This window comes from Labrus bergylta, chromosome 3, assembly GCF_963930695.1.
Source record: "Labrus bergylta chromosome 3, fLabBer1.1, whole genome shotgun sequence".
NCBI classification, from domain to species: domain Eukaryota; kingdom Metazoa; phylum Chordata; class Actinopteri; order Labriformes; family Labridae; genus Labrus; species Labrus bergylta.
The window spans coordinates 28,533,733-28,547,464 of NC_089197.1; the positions used below are offsets into that span (position 1 = coordinate 28,533,733).

At 38.4% G+C, this 13,732-nt stretch overlaps 1 protein-coding gene across 3 annotated transcripts in view; it reads left to right on the top strand.

Moving 5' to 3' along the window:
• Positions 1 to 5,756, top strand: part of esrrga (estrogen-related receptor gamma a) — a 72,402-nt gene extending 66,646 nt beyond the window's left edge. For all 3 annotated transcript variants that reach the window (XM_029278619.2, XM_065953098.1, XM_065953097.1), the window contains exon 9: positions 32 to 5,756. In XM_029278619.2, coding sequence (XP_029134452.2) covers positions 32 to 276 — 245 coding nt within the window. In that variant the 3' untranslated portion in view covers positions 277 to 5,756. The remainder of the gene's footprint in view (positions 1 to 31) is intronic.
• The last annotated feature ends 7,976 nt before the right edge of the window (positions 5,757 to 13,732 follow it).

The window sequence follows — 13,732 nt, forward strand, 5'->3', positions numbered from 1 at the left end:
TTTAATTTTACTGCTGTGTTTTTTTCTCCAGACTCCATGCACATTGAAGATGTGGATGCAGTGCAGAAGCTTCAGGATGTGCTCCATGAGGCCCTGCAGGACTATGAGGCTTCACAGCACCAGGAGGATCCCCGCCGGGCGGGCAAGCTGCTCATGACCCTCCCCCTGCTCCGCCAGACCTCCACCAAGGCTGTGCAGCACTTCTACAGCATCAAGCAGGACGGCAAAGTCCCAATGCACAAACTCTTCCTGGAGCTTCTGGAAGCCAAGGTCTGAGGAAGCGCGAGCTAGACGCCAGTCTGACCAGCTGAGCTTCAACATGAACTCTCACTTTGAATGACCTCTTGCTCTTTTACACACACACACACATACACACACACACACACACACACACACACACACACACGCAGTCACACACTCAAACACACACCTACATACACACATAAATATGCCCCTGAAGTACGTCTGCTGACACTTCCCTCTGTGAACAAACCAGTGACCTAAAGCTCTAACCTGAACCCCAAAACCTCCAACGTCTGTGACAAAAAGGGGGGGAACTTAAACTTTTTGTCGGGGGAGAGTTTGACCGACTGACATGACTACCAATCCTGACAAAAGATGATTTTTCCTTGAAAACTTTGAAACAGTTTCAGCAGTGGCTCTGAACCGTGAAGATGGTAAAAAAAAAATATGCATTTAATATCGATTAAGAGGTCATTAATGACAAACGCTTGAGGACACATTTAAAAGAAACTGAAAACGCTCCATTGTAGTCCTGAGAGACTGTAAGACTGCACTCGTGTCTCCGTTCCCCTTCTCTTTTCTCCCAACAGAGTTTTTTAGTGTTCAAGAAGAAGATATGTAGGGGGAGAAAAGGACATTAAAGATGTATTTAAGATGTTTGATTTCAAATTACATGTAGAATGAAATACAGATGGATGGACAGAAAGAAAGAAAAGAAGAGGACATTTTCCCTGCCAAAGAATGGAGCTCATCCATTCAGAGGATGCCAGCAAACTTTACTGTCATAACCCAAAACTGTTTCTGCTTTGATCTGTGAGTCGCTTTCAATGCTGGGCCTCGAGAGTGCTGCTGGTTTTCAGTGTGTCCAGTTATTTGATTTTTTTTCTGGTTATAATGAAAATCAGCACAGCTCAAAGAAAGGCTTGAAAACACTCTCTTCCTGGTGTACCATGACTCCCCTACTTTCACTGCTTAAGTATTTGTTGTATTTGTCAAGAAACAGTGGCCCTGGTCTCCCAAACCTGACAGTACCATTGTATTTGTGTTTGAACACTTGAGGTGGCTGAAAATGCTTTCAAATAGTGTCATTTCAGATGTGAACAATTCACAGAGTTCATAAGTAAAAACACAAGCAAATGAAGACTTGGTCCATACTTTCAAGAATGGACCTGTGCTTGTCCAGCTGTGAGTTGTAGACTCACTTTGCATTCTCTGTGATGCTATCTATTTTGACAAACGCTCCTCTTGTTTTGACGTATGAAACATTTTCAGCCCCAGGGTTGCTATTCTCCACACATAAATCGGTTGAAATTTCTGTCCAAAAAGGTGCCATGAAGAATAGTCCAGCCCATGCTCATTACCCAAACTCCCAAAACTGCAAAGCATCACTTCCAAAACGACCCTCCTTACTCCGCTGCATTCTCACCTTCCAGCTCATCTCTTGAGGCAGAACTGAGATGTTTTTGAGATCCATTCAGGGAGTAATGAGGGAGCTCGAGTCAATGCAATACAAAACCAGAAGGACAGGTGTGCTGAAAAAAAAAGAACAACTGTTGTTGCTTTGAAACTTATTTTTCTCCTTTATTTCTATCTTGAAAATAACTTTAGTGATGATAATACCAGTATTAGGGTTGTAAATAAGTCATCCTGTATATGACATATAACACGGCTTTGTTTTTGTTATTAATATTGTCTTCTTAAAACTGAATCAATCAATATGTCTTTCCTTTTTTCTATGAGCTTGACCACTTTCAGCAAGTACCATATATATAAATATAACAAGTAAAAATGTATTAACAAATTCAGCATTTATCGTAGAAAACACTGAGCAATAGCAGTTTTAAAAGGAGGGGTTTGTGCATATGGACTAGGTCTGCAAATTAACATAATGTGCCAGTTTCAAATTTCAGAGACAAGAGGGTTTCATAGCTACTTTCCCTCTGTGTAACTTGCCATAAGCTACTAGATAACAGTCAACATTTCCTTTTGTTAGTGATAGTTTACACAGGAAAATATGGACCAGAATTTTGAGAATGAAATATTATTGTACTGTCAGAGTAAAGACAATGAGAGTAGAAGAAGTAACACAACAGCTTACAACACTAAGAATAAGCAGCCAGTTTATATTTTTCACAGAGTTCTGATGTTTGCACCTTTTTTGTGACCAGGCTTTTTTTGCCATCACGTTTTATCTGATGAAAGCAGACAGTCCTCTTGAAAATCAACTATTCAGTAATGCAAAGTTTACTCGAGCCATGTGGCCTCATGCAGGGACTAGAGAATAACCTGCTTAAATCTGGTTGCAAAAACAGAACATCATCTGCATAAAAAGAAACATGACACGAAGATCTTGCTCTTCCACTTCCTGTTGATGGACATTTCATTAAAAATCTTTAAAGGAAATGTTGTAAAGGTTAAAAACAATAATTCTACCAAATATCAAATGAACAATATCAAATTTCTAATGTAATCTTTTCAAGGAGAATCCATTACAGGCAGTTTTACTGTTATTTCTACATTTGTTTCTTGGCTATTTTTCTGTATACAAATTTGTGTTGTACTTAAAATGAACAACAGACTATTTAATGGACATAATTTAAGTTTCTACAATTAATTAGATTGTAACCACACAGACTTTAATTGGACATTTGAAGGCATTTTAAGTCATTATAAATTGACCGTTGAGTCGTACTAAAGTGGAAACTGGAAGTGGCAAGTCCGAGGAAACTGTATGACATCATACAGTAACAGAAAGATTGTACACAGTAGGTTTGACTGGTCACAGCTTTAACAAGAAGATACAGTCGAGGGGATTTTTTTATATCATTGTTTGTCATTTCTAAAGCTGAATACAAGTGACAAAATGTGTAATCTAGATGACGGTGTAATCTAATGTAAAAGGGCAACTTGTCACAGCTGAGGAGTGCTCCAGTTTAAGTGTAGTTAATCTCTAACATCACACGCTCTGTATCAACACATCAGTATTATTAGTTAGGGGTATTCTTTCAGCCTTCTTAAACATTGTATATTGTAAATTATACAGATTATAATTCTAACATAAGACATTTTATTGGAAACAAAATCAAGAAAAAAAAGAAAAAAATGTAGTTCAGCCTCAATGTATGTTTCATGTTTGCTGTTTTTTCTATCAAGAAAAAACTTTGTTTCTTTGATTTGATTGTTTTTGTTTTGAAGTCCTCTCTCTGTTGGATTTTTTTCCTCCTATGTTTGCTCCTTTGAGGCATTGCTGTGTACTTTTTCTTGTGGTGATTCCCGTTCTTGTGCTGTGTGCTTCTTCTTTAGTCAACACAGTGTAGAGTAGAGGCCATGTTGTCCGTCCGTCCGTCAGATCAGTCTGCTGGGGGTCTGGGTACCGGATTCTCTCCCAATGAACCAAACCAAATATAAGGCTCTCCTTCTAGAAACTTAACTAGACCACAAGGATGAAATCACAGTATTCATCTTTACCAAGCTATACATAATGAAATATTTAGTATCTAAATGAAGAAACACAATACAAGTATTTAAAAAGGGATCATTTGTGTAACTGTCCTGTAGAATAAACACTATCCTGTATATCTTTAGGTTTAAGTAACAATTAAATGAAAAGGACATTTAAGTATTTCAGAGCTGTTGGTGACTCTTTTTTGACAAACTAGCTGTACATAGCTGCCTTCCATACAGCGCGGCTCAGTCATGATCTTTACTGTTTCTGCAGTCAATAACAGAAAAAAAATGAAGATGAAACATTATTTTTTGGCCGATTCTTTTCCCTGATTTTCAGCTTATCCTCGGGAATATGTTTCAAAGTGTAAAAAGAGAGCAGAGAGGTAAAAGCTAGCACTTATGGTTTTTTAGGGTTTAGGGAAGAAGTAAAAAAAAAAAAAAAAAAAAGGCATTTTAGTTCGCACTTGCTGTTTCTCTTTATCTTGCACTTATTACACCACATTACAGGACAAGTTTCTGCTTTTTCTCCAGACTAAAACCACAAAGTCCAAAATTTAGACGCCTGTTAATAAATTGTCATTCAACACATTTTATCTCTTTATAGATATGTAGTGATGTATAGGTTCTGTGCTACAGAGGCTTTCAACATTCATTTCTTATGTACTCGAAGAGGAAATATACAGACACATTTGTAAGTGAATTCCCAGAGGACTGATTTGAATTTCTCTACAGTCATTGTAAACATTGTCATTGTCAGAAAGGTGATCATTCTAATCATCTACTGTACATTAATCCGCAAACAACTAATGGAAGAAAGGTGCTCTTTTCTTACTTTTTTGATTTTCTTCTGATGTAGTTTTTATTTATTTGACAGTTGTCATCCAAACTTTTGTGGTCCTGAACAATGAATCATGATCAAGGATGGTTAAAAAGAAACTCCCTGAAGATTTGCGGAGCAGGATGTGGTCCACAGCCATGTTTTGAAATGAATACAGTTAAATTTTTAGTCGCTGCACAAACTAATGTGTGTACTTTCCAGATGATTAAAACAGGATCCCATTTACCAGCAGGAATCAGGAGGAATAGATCATGTGAATCATTCAGAGGTTTTTAAACTTGCTGCTCATAGCCAAAATATTATTTGATGTTCAAGTGTGTTCCCTTGAACTTTTTTTCTAGTAAAAAAAGCAATATTTTCTTTATTGTACAACAATGAGACAAGAGTTGCACTTGTTTGTGTTGGGTTATACTTCCAAATGCTGCTGTAGCTATTAGAACTACCCTGCAGTAAGTGTTTAAACCATGTAAATGACAACAAACCAAACTGGAGGAGCGCTAAAAGAAGGACTTTCGGGGGTTTTTGCCAATGCTTTGATAGAAAAAGTTTGACCTGGTTGCACTTTGGGCACCATGTAATTGCCCTCATCTGGGACTTAGATCCATTAACCTGCAAATAGTCTGTGTAATAATAGTTCAGCTGTAACAGGAGGACAAGTTTTATTTGGCATAGCGGGAAAGTGGGAACCTCCATCTACCCCTGATATCTGTTAAGGCCAAGTCCAACTCCAGCTCTACAGTGTTTAGTCATTTAGTTGTATTTAATCCCCAAATGTTAACTGCCACATGTGCTGCAGCGAACCCTGCAGACTGGTTTTGCAAATGTGAAAATATTGAAGAGAGACAATTGATGCATTTGGATACAAAGGCTATTTAAAGAGGAGAGGACCCTTTTGTGGTGGAGAAGAGTTGTGTACAAGACCCTGTAGTGTTATTAAAACATGTCAGTAGATTTTAGATGTGCTTCACATCAGTAAATGAAAAAAAAAGAAACAATAACCTGTATATTTTTGTGACGTGTATCATACAAGTGTGCTCCAACAATAATGTCCATTTGTGTAAATGTATTTATTTCACATTGTATATATTGTTCAATGCAAAAAGAGAGACCTATGATTCTGTAACTTAAACTACTATGGGTTGAAACATTACATGTGTTACTCCAGACTATGCCTTTCAGGATTATTACAGTAGAGCAATATCAATTAAAACCAGGCTTCCAGTTTTGACCCCTGTCCTCTGTCTCTGATTTTTCTTTGTAAGAGTGGTACCAAACAGAACGTCAACCGAATTTACTTAAAGCGGAAGATCCACTTTTACAGTGTTTTTGAACATATATTTGGGTAACCTGAGTGTCTACTGACCAACAAAATGTGAAATAAACCCATCCCACAGAGAGAAGTGCTCTGTTTCAAATTTGCTCTCCTTGTGACATCACAGTGGGATTCTGTTAAAAAAAAAAAACTCCCCTCCCCTAGCACCCCAAGCCTAGAGCAAAACGTTTGTGTAGGTCCGCTATTTTTATTCTTGCTAGTGAAAGAGTGATGTCTACCAGGAAAACTCAGGGGGGCTCACTGCATTTAAAGAGACAAACACACCAAAACGAAGCATCGTGAGAGAGCTGGTTTATACAGGGTCACAAACCTCCTCTGGTGCTTGATTCATGTTATATTTTGACCAAAGCACAGCACAGATGTTTCATTTAGAGCACAGGGGACTGTTTGAAAAGGTAGAAAAGGGGGATAATATGTCCTCTTTAAGAATATTTCAGCAATGCACTGCTTCACAAGATAATGTTTATAACATCCCTGTAACTTAAACTCTAAATCATTCAGACACATAATATCATGGCAAAAGCTTTGACTCAATGATCCAACAAAAGGAAATGCCTTTAAAGCGGCAATTCAAATACCTAAAAGATGCTTAGATTTCTTATGCAATGATGACCGCTTTGTTGAAAGGTTAAATTACTGCCACCATAATCACTTTCAAAAGTTGTAAAAGCTTGTCTCACATCGTTTTGACGTTTGGCAAGCCTTTCAACTAATGGTTGTGTTATTCGGACTACGTTTCCTGAATCATGGATGGTACCCTATAAGCAACACAGAGTCATGGGTTGTTTTAATACAGTGCTTTGTTTTGTTTGAATGACAGTAATGATGAAGTAACTTAATGTTTCACATCCATGGCTGGACTAGAGAGCAATAGCAAGAGAGAGGTGGCAGCTCCACCTCATGGACTGTGTGCCCATAGTCACATTACGGCATTAGTTTTCAGTTTAATATGAAGCACACCTGGTAGGCAATATCAGGGAGATAATTTACTTCTTTCAGACAGTCAAAGCGCAAAAACACCAAGCATAATTAATAGCACTTAAGAAAGTCCATGAAAGGTCAAGAGTAAAAGAATCCCATAAGGGGTCTGCCACTGTTCCACAACAGAACACAACAAAAGCTCCCTCTTCCAGTATGACCCTACAGAGGCGCAAGTTCTGAACACTTGTCTGAGACAAACTAATTAGCTATTCATCCCATCGCTGAAACTTAATAGAAAACTGTTGTCAATATATCAAATAAAAAACAACTAACCCTTTGCCCAACAAATAACACAATAGTTATTTTTATTTTTTGTTTCCTTGACCATGTGCAAAAGTAATCTATTTTAGTGGCTTGCTAAAGGCTGCATACTAGAGCGAGGTTTAGATTTCAACATAAAGCCTGTTTATATGCTAATCTGTCCAGTAATGTAAAGCATTAAAACATGAGCTCAGGTCAATTCTAGGTGTTTTTAACATTGGAAGTGTTCTATATTTTAACTGTCTTTACTGTAAAGTAAAAGGAAAGAGAGAAGTGAGGTGCAAAGAGTGGGCAGGAGGAGAAGAGAGGGGGGAGGAAGGAAGAAGTGGTAACAGCTTGCTGCGGTAGGTGGCTAACTACTGTCCATTCTGAATGGTCTGATCTCCTTCTCTTGCCAAGGGCACTAAACACACACACACTCGTACAGACGCATACACACTGATGTTAGACATAGCGAAAAATTGAAAAGAATGAGTTTATTACCTCTTCTTCTTACTTTACCCGTTACGTTTTGAATATTTACCCTTTGCTCTTCTTAACCATCCCTCCTTCCTGTTTTGTCTTTCTAACCTTCCCCCATTCTTCTTTGCCCCCTCTTTATTCCCTCAAATATCTCCCTATTCCTCTCTCTCTCTCTCTCTCTCTCTCTCTCTCTCTCTCTCTCTCTCTCTCTCTCTCTCTACCTAATAGCCAGCAGCAGTAAATGGGATGCAGAGGCCAGATATTTAATGTAGCAGAGAGCCGTGAAGCGTTTTAAGAAGCCTTTTTCTAACAGGGGGAGCCCTGACCTGCAGGCAAATATTTTTCAACCAGATGACATAAGAAGATATTAGCAGAAAATGGAGCAAGATCTTTATCCCTTTTTTTCCCCCTCTCTCTGTCTTTCTACTTTTCCTTTCTCTCTCCTTTCTGTTTGGGTTGCTGCCTGGTCAGCCGGCCCTTTGCACATACGTTTTATTTTACTTGCTCGTCTTTTGGAGTTCATTTATTTTATTTTATCTTTGATTCATTATTATGATACGATAAAAGCTACTTGAGCATTTCAGATGCTGTGGGGCTCTTATCGTTAACCTTGTGGAACGCATGTAAGAGTGGGCTCCACACGCCGCATCGCTAATGGCCAACTTAACTCCTCTCTACTCCTCCTCCACCTTCTGGCTTCATCTACATCTCTCTTTCTATCTCTGTCTCTCTCTGAGCATCTTTTATCCCTTTATCTTCTTCCTGCTATCTCTTTTCTCTTATAATCTCCTCCTCCTGTATATCTCTGTGTTTTTATTCACTTTGTGTCTCTCACTTCAGAGTTCGAACTGAATGTGCTCATTGTTGCGTGAAAGAAAAAAAACCTCAGCACATGCTTATTCTCTTCAGCATAACAGACATATGAATGACGCAGCATTTAAGCACTTAAAAAGAGGCTTTAACCCTGATCTGTCACAGTTGATCATAATGACGAGCTGGACTTTTCATTGGTTTAACACTCGGTCTTCTGATAAGGGATTTTGAATCACCTTAGAGATATGATGTAAAGCATTTTTCAGGTCCTACATTTTCGGCCCTTTTTCATTCTTCAATTACATACATTAAACTTTATTATTCCTAATATGTCTCTAATGTAGTAAGGACTGAGGAGTATGAATCTGCCTGTTAAAGCTGCATCAGAATCATACTTCTCACATATTATGTTCCCTCTTCACAGAACAGACAGAAACAACGACTGACTTCAGAGTTATAACTGTCAAAACTCTCAAGCCCCGGACTTTGGTCACATACAGGAACTCTCAGAAAGGGATCCTATGACAGAATGACAGATCCAGCAGCAGGTTGCAAAAGCTCCACATAATTAGGCTCACTGCTTGGAGAACAAAATTAAAGACATTGAAAAAAGTCATTTTTCTTAAAAAAAAATGACTTGGTTGTTAATCTAGCAACACTCATTGAGTGAATCTATTTTTGTGGATCAAATCTAAAATTAAGAGAAACTAGCGGTCCAATCATTCAGTATTCAAAGTTTTGTAAACCAGTTTGTGTTTTCCAGTAAATTGGTGAAGGCCTCAATTTTTTTTGTGTTTTAAGAAAGTGCACTACAAGATGTATAATGCCAATTATATCTGCTATCTGGTCATACTGTCAGTTTTGCTTGCATCAAATCATTGTCTGCTAATTGTTTTCCTAAAGTCAGGTATATTTGGAAAGCAACCTTTTTTTTTCTATCCGTTTTTGCACCTGAGGAAGGCTTGCATCTTGAGATCTAATTGTTGAGTTTATTCAGAGACCAGCATTAGGAGTGTTACCAGACCCCCTGCTTTAAACAACTCAATTAAATTCAACTGAAGTACTTTTATTAATCCCTCTGGGGCAGTTGTTTGGAGCGGCTTGTACATAGAAATACATAAATAGAGACACCGTGACGTACAGACAACAAATTAAACAAAAGAGCTGAAGTATAAAATAGCACATAAAAGGAGATAGAAATGTTAAACAGACTGATTAGTAATCAACCAGTCTGGATAAAGAAATACAAAAATAAAATGATGATTAGTCCACTGACTGACAGTTTAACTTCAGAGACTTTTAGACCATCACTTTCTGTCTCCAAACAAACAAAACGTGAAAACAATGGAAAGGAAGTGTGTCCTGTCATATCAGCTCTAGACCTGCAAATTGAACCCTTTAAAAACGAGTCTGGATGCATGAGGTAAACTTTGCAAGGAAAATAATAGTTTTTGCTGTTGATAAAGATGATGTCAGAAGTCCCACGGCATTTTGATTTTTATTGGTCACTGAGTCAAAAGTGACATTGACGAAAAAGGCAAACTACTTTTATCTGTATGGACCCACTTCATGAGTCCAAATCCCCTTAAGATGTGCCGCTCAGCTCAACTGGTAACTTGTTGTCATGTATTTAGTTATCTTTTCAAACAAACCAACACTTCACATGGTTTATTTAAGTTTTTGTTTGTCCAGGACAGGACAGTGGATAGATTAAGAAATCAGGGAGAAAGAGTGGGGAAGGATTTGAGAAAGGGGCAGAGGGTGAGAGCTAAACCCAGGGCCCCTGCTTTGTGTCTATAATCTCTGTATATGGGGCGGGGACCTAATTGCTATCGACGTACCATGAGGTTTATTTTCTAAACAGTAAATCACTGTTTCTTTGAATGGATAAATTTGACATAATGAGAGAGAAAAGCGAATTGGACACTGTCGTTACAAGATGAATGTGGGCAAACTTCTTCGATACCAACAGTCTCATTTGACTGGCTGAAACCACTGAACTGCATTGGTTTTTAAAAGACCAACAGAGTGCATTCAAATTGTCTTTTTTGCTTAGGAAGGTTCCTAACTGAGTGAAATGACCTGGACACATTTAAGTGGTAGCCATGATAAGGGTCATTCAAATTCTCTAAAAGTTAAAGACAAGTGTGTGAGTGCTTCCTTTATAATCTCCTTTAGCATAGGATACACTGGACCATCCTTTACCAAAGGAGATGAGATATGCCCTCCCACAGTTCCTTTCGGCCGCAACATTTAAAGCGAGTCGCGCATCCGACCATTCATGGAAACTAACGATGACCAAAAAGGGACACAGATTATGTAAGGGACATTTTCAGCCAGATGATGTTTTATTCAACATATTTCATTCGCTTAAGAACGCTTTGTGCAGTTGTACATTTGTATGCTTAAAACATTATGTATATCTTGCATTAATGTAACAATTCATTTCATAGAGTCTTACTCAGGCTCTTTTGGATTAATGTTGATTTCTGAGTGGACAGGAAGGTGATGGTTTCACTTTTGTTACTCGTAGCCTGGTAGTCTATATTTCTTTTATATCAATCCCAACCTGGTAATTAGGATTATTTCACCTGTAAGAAGGCACAGGGGAAAGTTTTTCAGGTGTGCTTTTATTAGTCCATTTTTGCCGTCACATAATGATGTCGCCTAGTAGAAATGTGGTTAGATTGTCAGAGCAACGCAATCGCCTTTCCCTTAGTCCTTTATGAATTCTCCTAACATCTTTCCTTAGCCTCATGACGTTTTCCCCGGGGTTAAGGTAAAGAGGATAGTAAAAGGGGATAGTAGGGACAATTCGAATCCACCCCAACATTGTAAAACACTGAAAAAAACAAGGGAGATTCCATGCTGAGACTGAGACCAGCTGTGGCCATAGTGGTAATAGAAACCAGAACGTTTAATGCTAAACAAGCAAATATCTAAGTTGATGTATTAGATTGAATTTTAGGTTTTGATTTAAAAGCCGCTATGGAGTCAGGCCGTCTGTTTATTAGTTGTATTCAATCATTTGTTTTTGTTCACTTTGTGGAACATATACATAAATGCACAGAAACATAAACAGTCTGCTTTATTCAGACCTCATACTGAAGGCTTATCTTAGCACTTTTCATGGGTTAAAAGATAAAGTCTGGATGTGATTTTTTTTTACCGTGTCAAACAGGGTCAGTCTCTGTGGATGACCATATCTGTTTTAGGCGCTGTGACCTGTAAAGTGCTAATGTGTGGCAGCTTCACACTGATGGTGTTTCAAATGCCTGTTTTGTGGCTATTTATCCCCCCCCTCCTTGTGTGTGTGTGTGTGTGTGTGTGTGTGTGTGTGTGTGTGTGGAGGTGGGGGGACGTGTGCGTATGTTAGTGTGTTTTTTTTATATATATTAATATCTATGTGTGCGTCTACATGTGCGATGGTTGGTATATGTGATTCATAATTTTACAATCTTTTTGAGCCACATGTGGTCATATGTAAGCCATATTTGGATGTCTAAATTTCTTTGTGCTTTTGTGTGTGTGTGTGTGTGTGTGTGTGGTGGGGTTCCCTCGGGTTTCACAGGCCGGGTGACATGGACTCACGGTGGTAATGGCCTTTCACAGCATCTAGCTCCCCTGACACATACACAAAAGAGCACACACACAAACATGCGCGCACACATGCACACACACACACACTAACACACACACTAACACACACACACACACACACACACACACACACACACACACACACACACACACACACACACACACACACTACAACACAGAAAAGGAGAGTAACCGGTGCACAGTGAAACAAACAATCTAAAGCACAAATATAGGTATAGAAGGAGAAAAAAAACATGTATGACATACAGTAAGCATGGGGATGTAAGTAATACAAACGACAGAAATAAAAGGAGAAACAAATCTTTTGTAGATTAAGAATTAAATCATTTTCATGAGTTTGTATTTCCATCCTCTGCTTTATTTCCCTGTGAAGTTAAGACACTTTCTAAAAAGCAGGAGAAAAGTATACATGAGTGATTTTCAGTTACATGAGAGTGATAGTAAAATCCAAAATGTCTAGTAGATTTTCTTTCTTGTCCTTGTCTTGGGTTTTCTATTGACCTGCTCTCCATCAAGTCACAAATGCCTCACTTAGCTTACATGTTAACTAGCACACCACTCTACTCGTAATTTATGGACCTTCATTTGTGCAGTGATTTACTTGTTTTGTGTTCTCACCACCTTTCACTCCTTCTCTTTTTTCTATACACACCATGTCCCTGTCCCTGTTTATTTTTCTTTTAATAATTCTTATTTGTCATTTTCAGTTGTTTTTTTTTCACTTCATTCACTGTAACTATAAATCAAATGTGTTAATTTCCTTCACCTCTATCTCCTGCTTCTCTACATTTACCTAACATCCTTCTGTCATCCCGTTCCCCATCCATCTCTTTTCCCATTCTGCCCTCCATCCCTCCATCCCTCTATCTCACAGGGTGTAAAGTGTCCTAGGTTGCTGTGTGTGTCCGGGCTGGGTGTGCGAGCTGTAAGAGGGTCAGCTGTCTATTTGCACTTTTCGCGTCCCAACTCCATATATGAGGGGCCATTTATTCTCTCTCTCTCCCCCTTCCCCTCCTCTTTCTCCGTCTATTGCTCTCTATCTCTCTCTTAGGACAGTAAATGTTTTAACTCACCATTCTATGGGCCATTCATTAAGTTAGTGTACTTTAATAAATAGTCTGACGTGTCACTGCCAAGTGAATTAGTGGCACTTAAAATCAAACACTAGTGGCCACGGAAGGTCTGATATGCAGAGGCCACTTTTTCCTCAGAAAAACAATTAGAGATTACCGGGTCTGATATGTACACTGATAACATGCATGATTGTATTTCAAACAAAAGCCACACAAAAAAAAAAACACATGTTAAAAATATATGGCTTTGTTTTAGATTATGATTTTTTAATTACAATATTTAAAAAGTAGATAATAACTGCTTTATTTGCTGATGTTGATTAATGTGCAAAAAAATGAAAATAAAAGCATTGTGTGTGATCTTATTTTATGTTTCACCTAACACTTGCATCTCAAAGAACCCAAACAGCTGATATAGAATACCAAAACCTCTTTTACAATTACCACATGGTATCCCCCGGAACCTTTGAATTGGGGCTCTGGTGCCCTGGGGACTGGGTTTTAGCCTGTACACACTGAAGAGCACATAGCAGGGCCCTTTCTGAATAGTCACAGTTCAGTATGCAGTACATACTTTTCAGTATGGAGTTTCAGTATACTGAACTCTCGTGGTCATTCAGTATGCATGTTTTGGGTCCACCTCAGTATACTGAACATTTC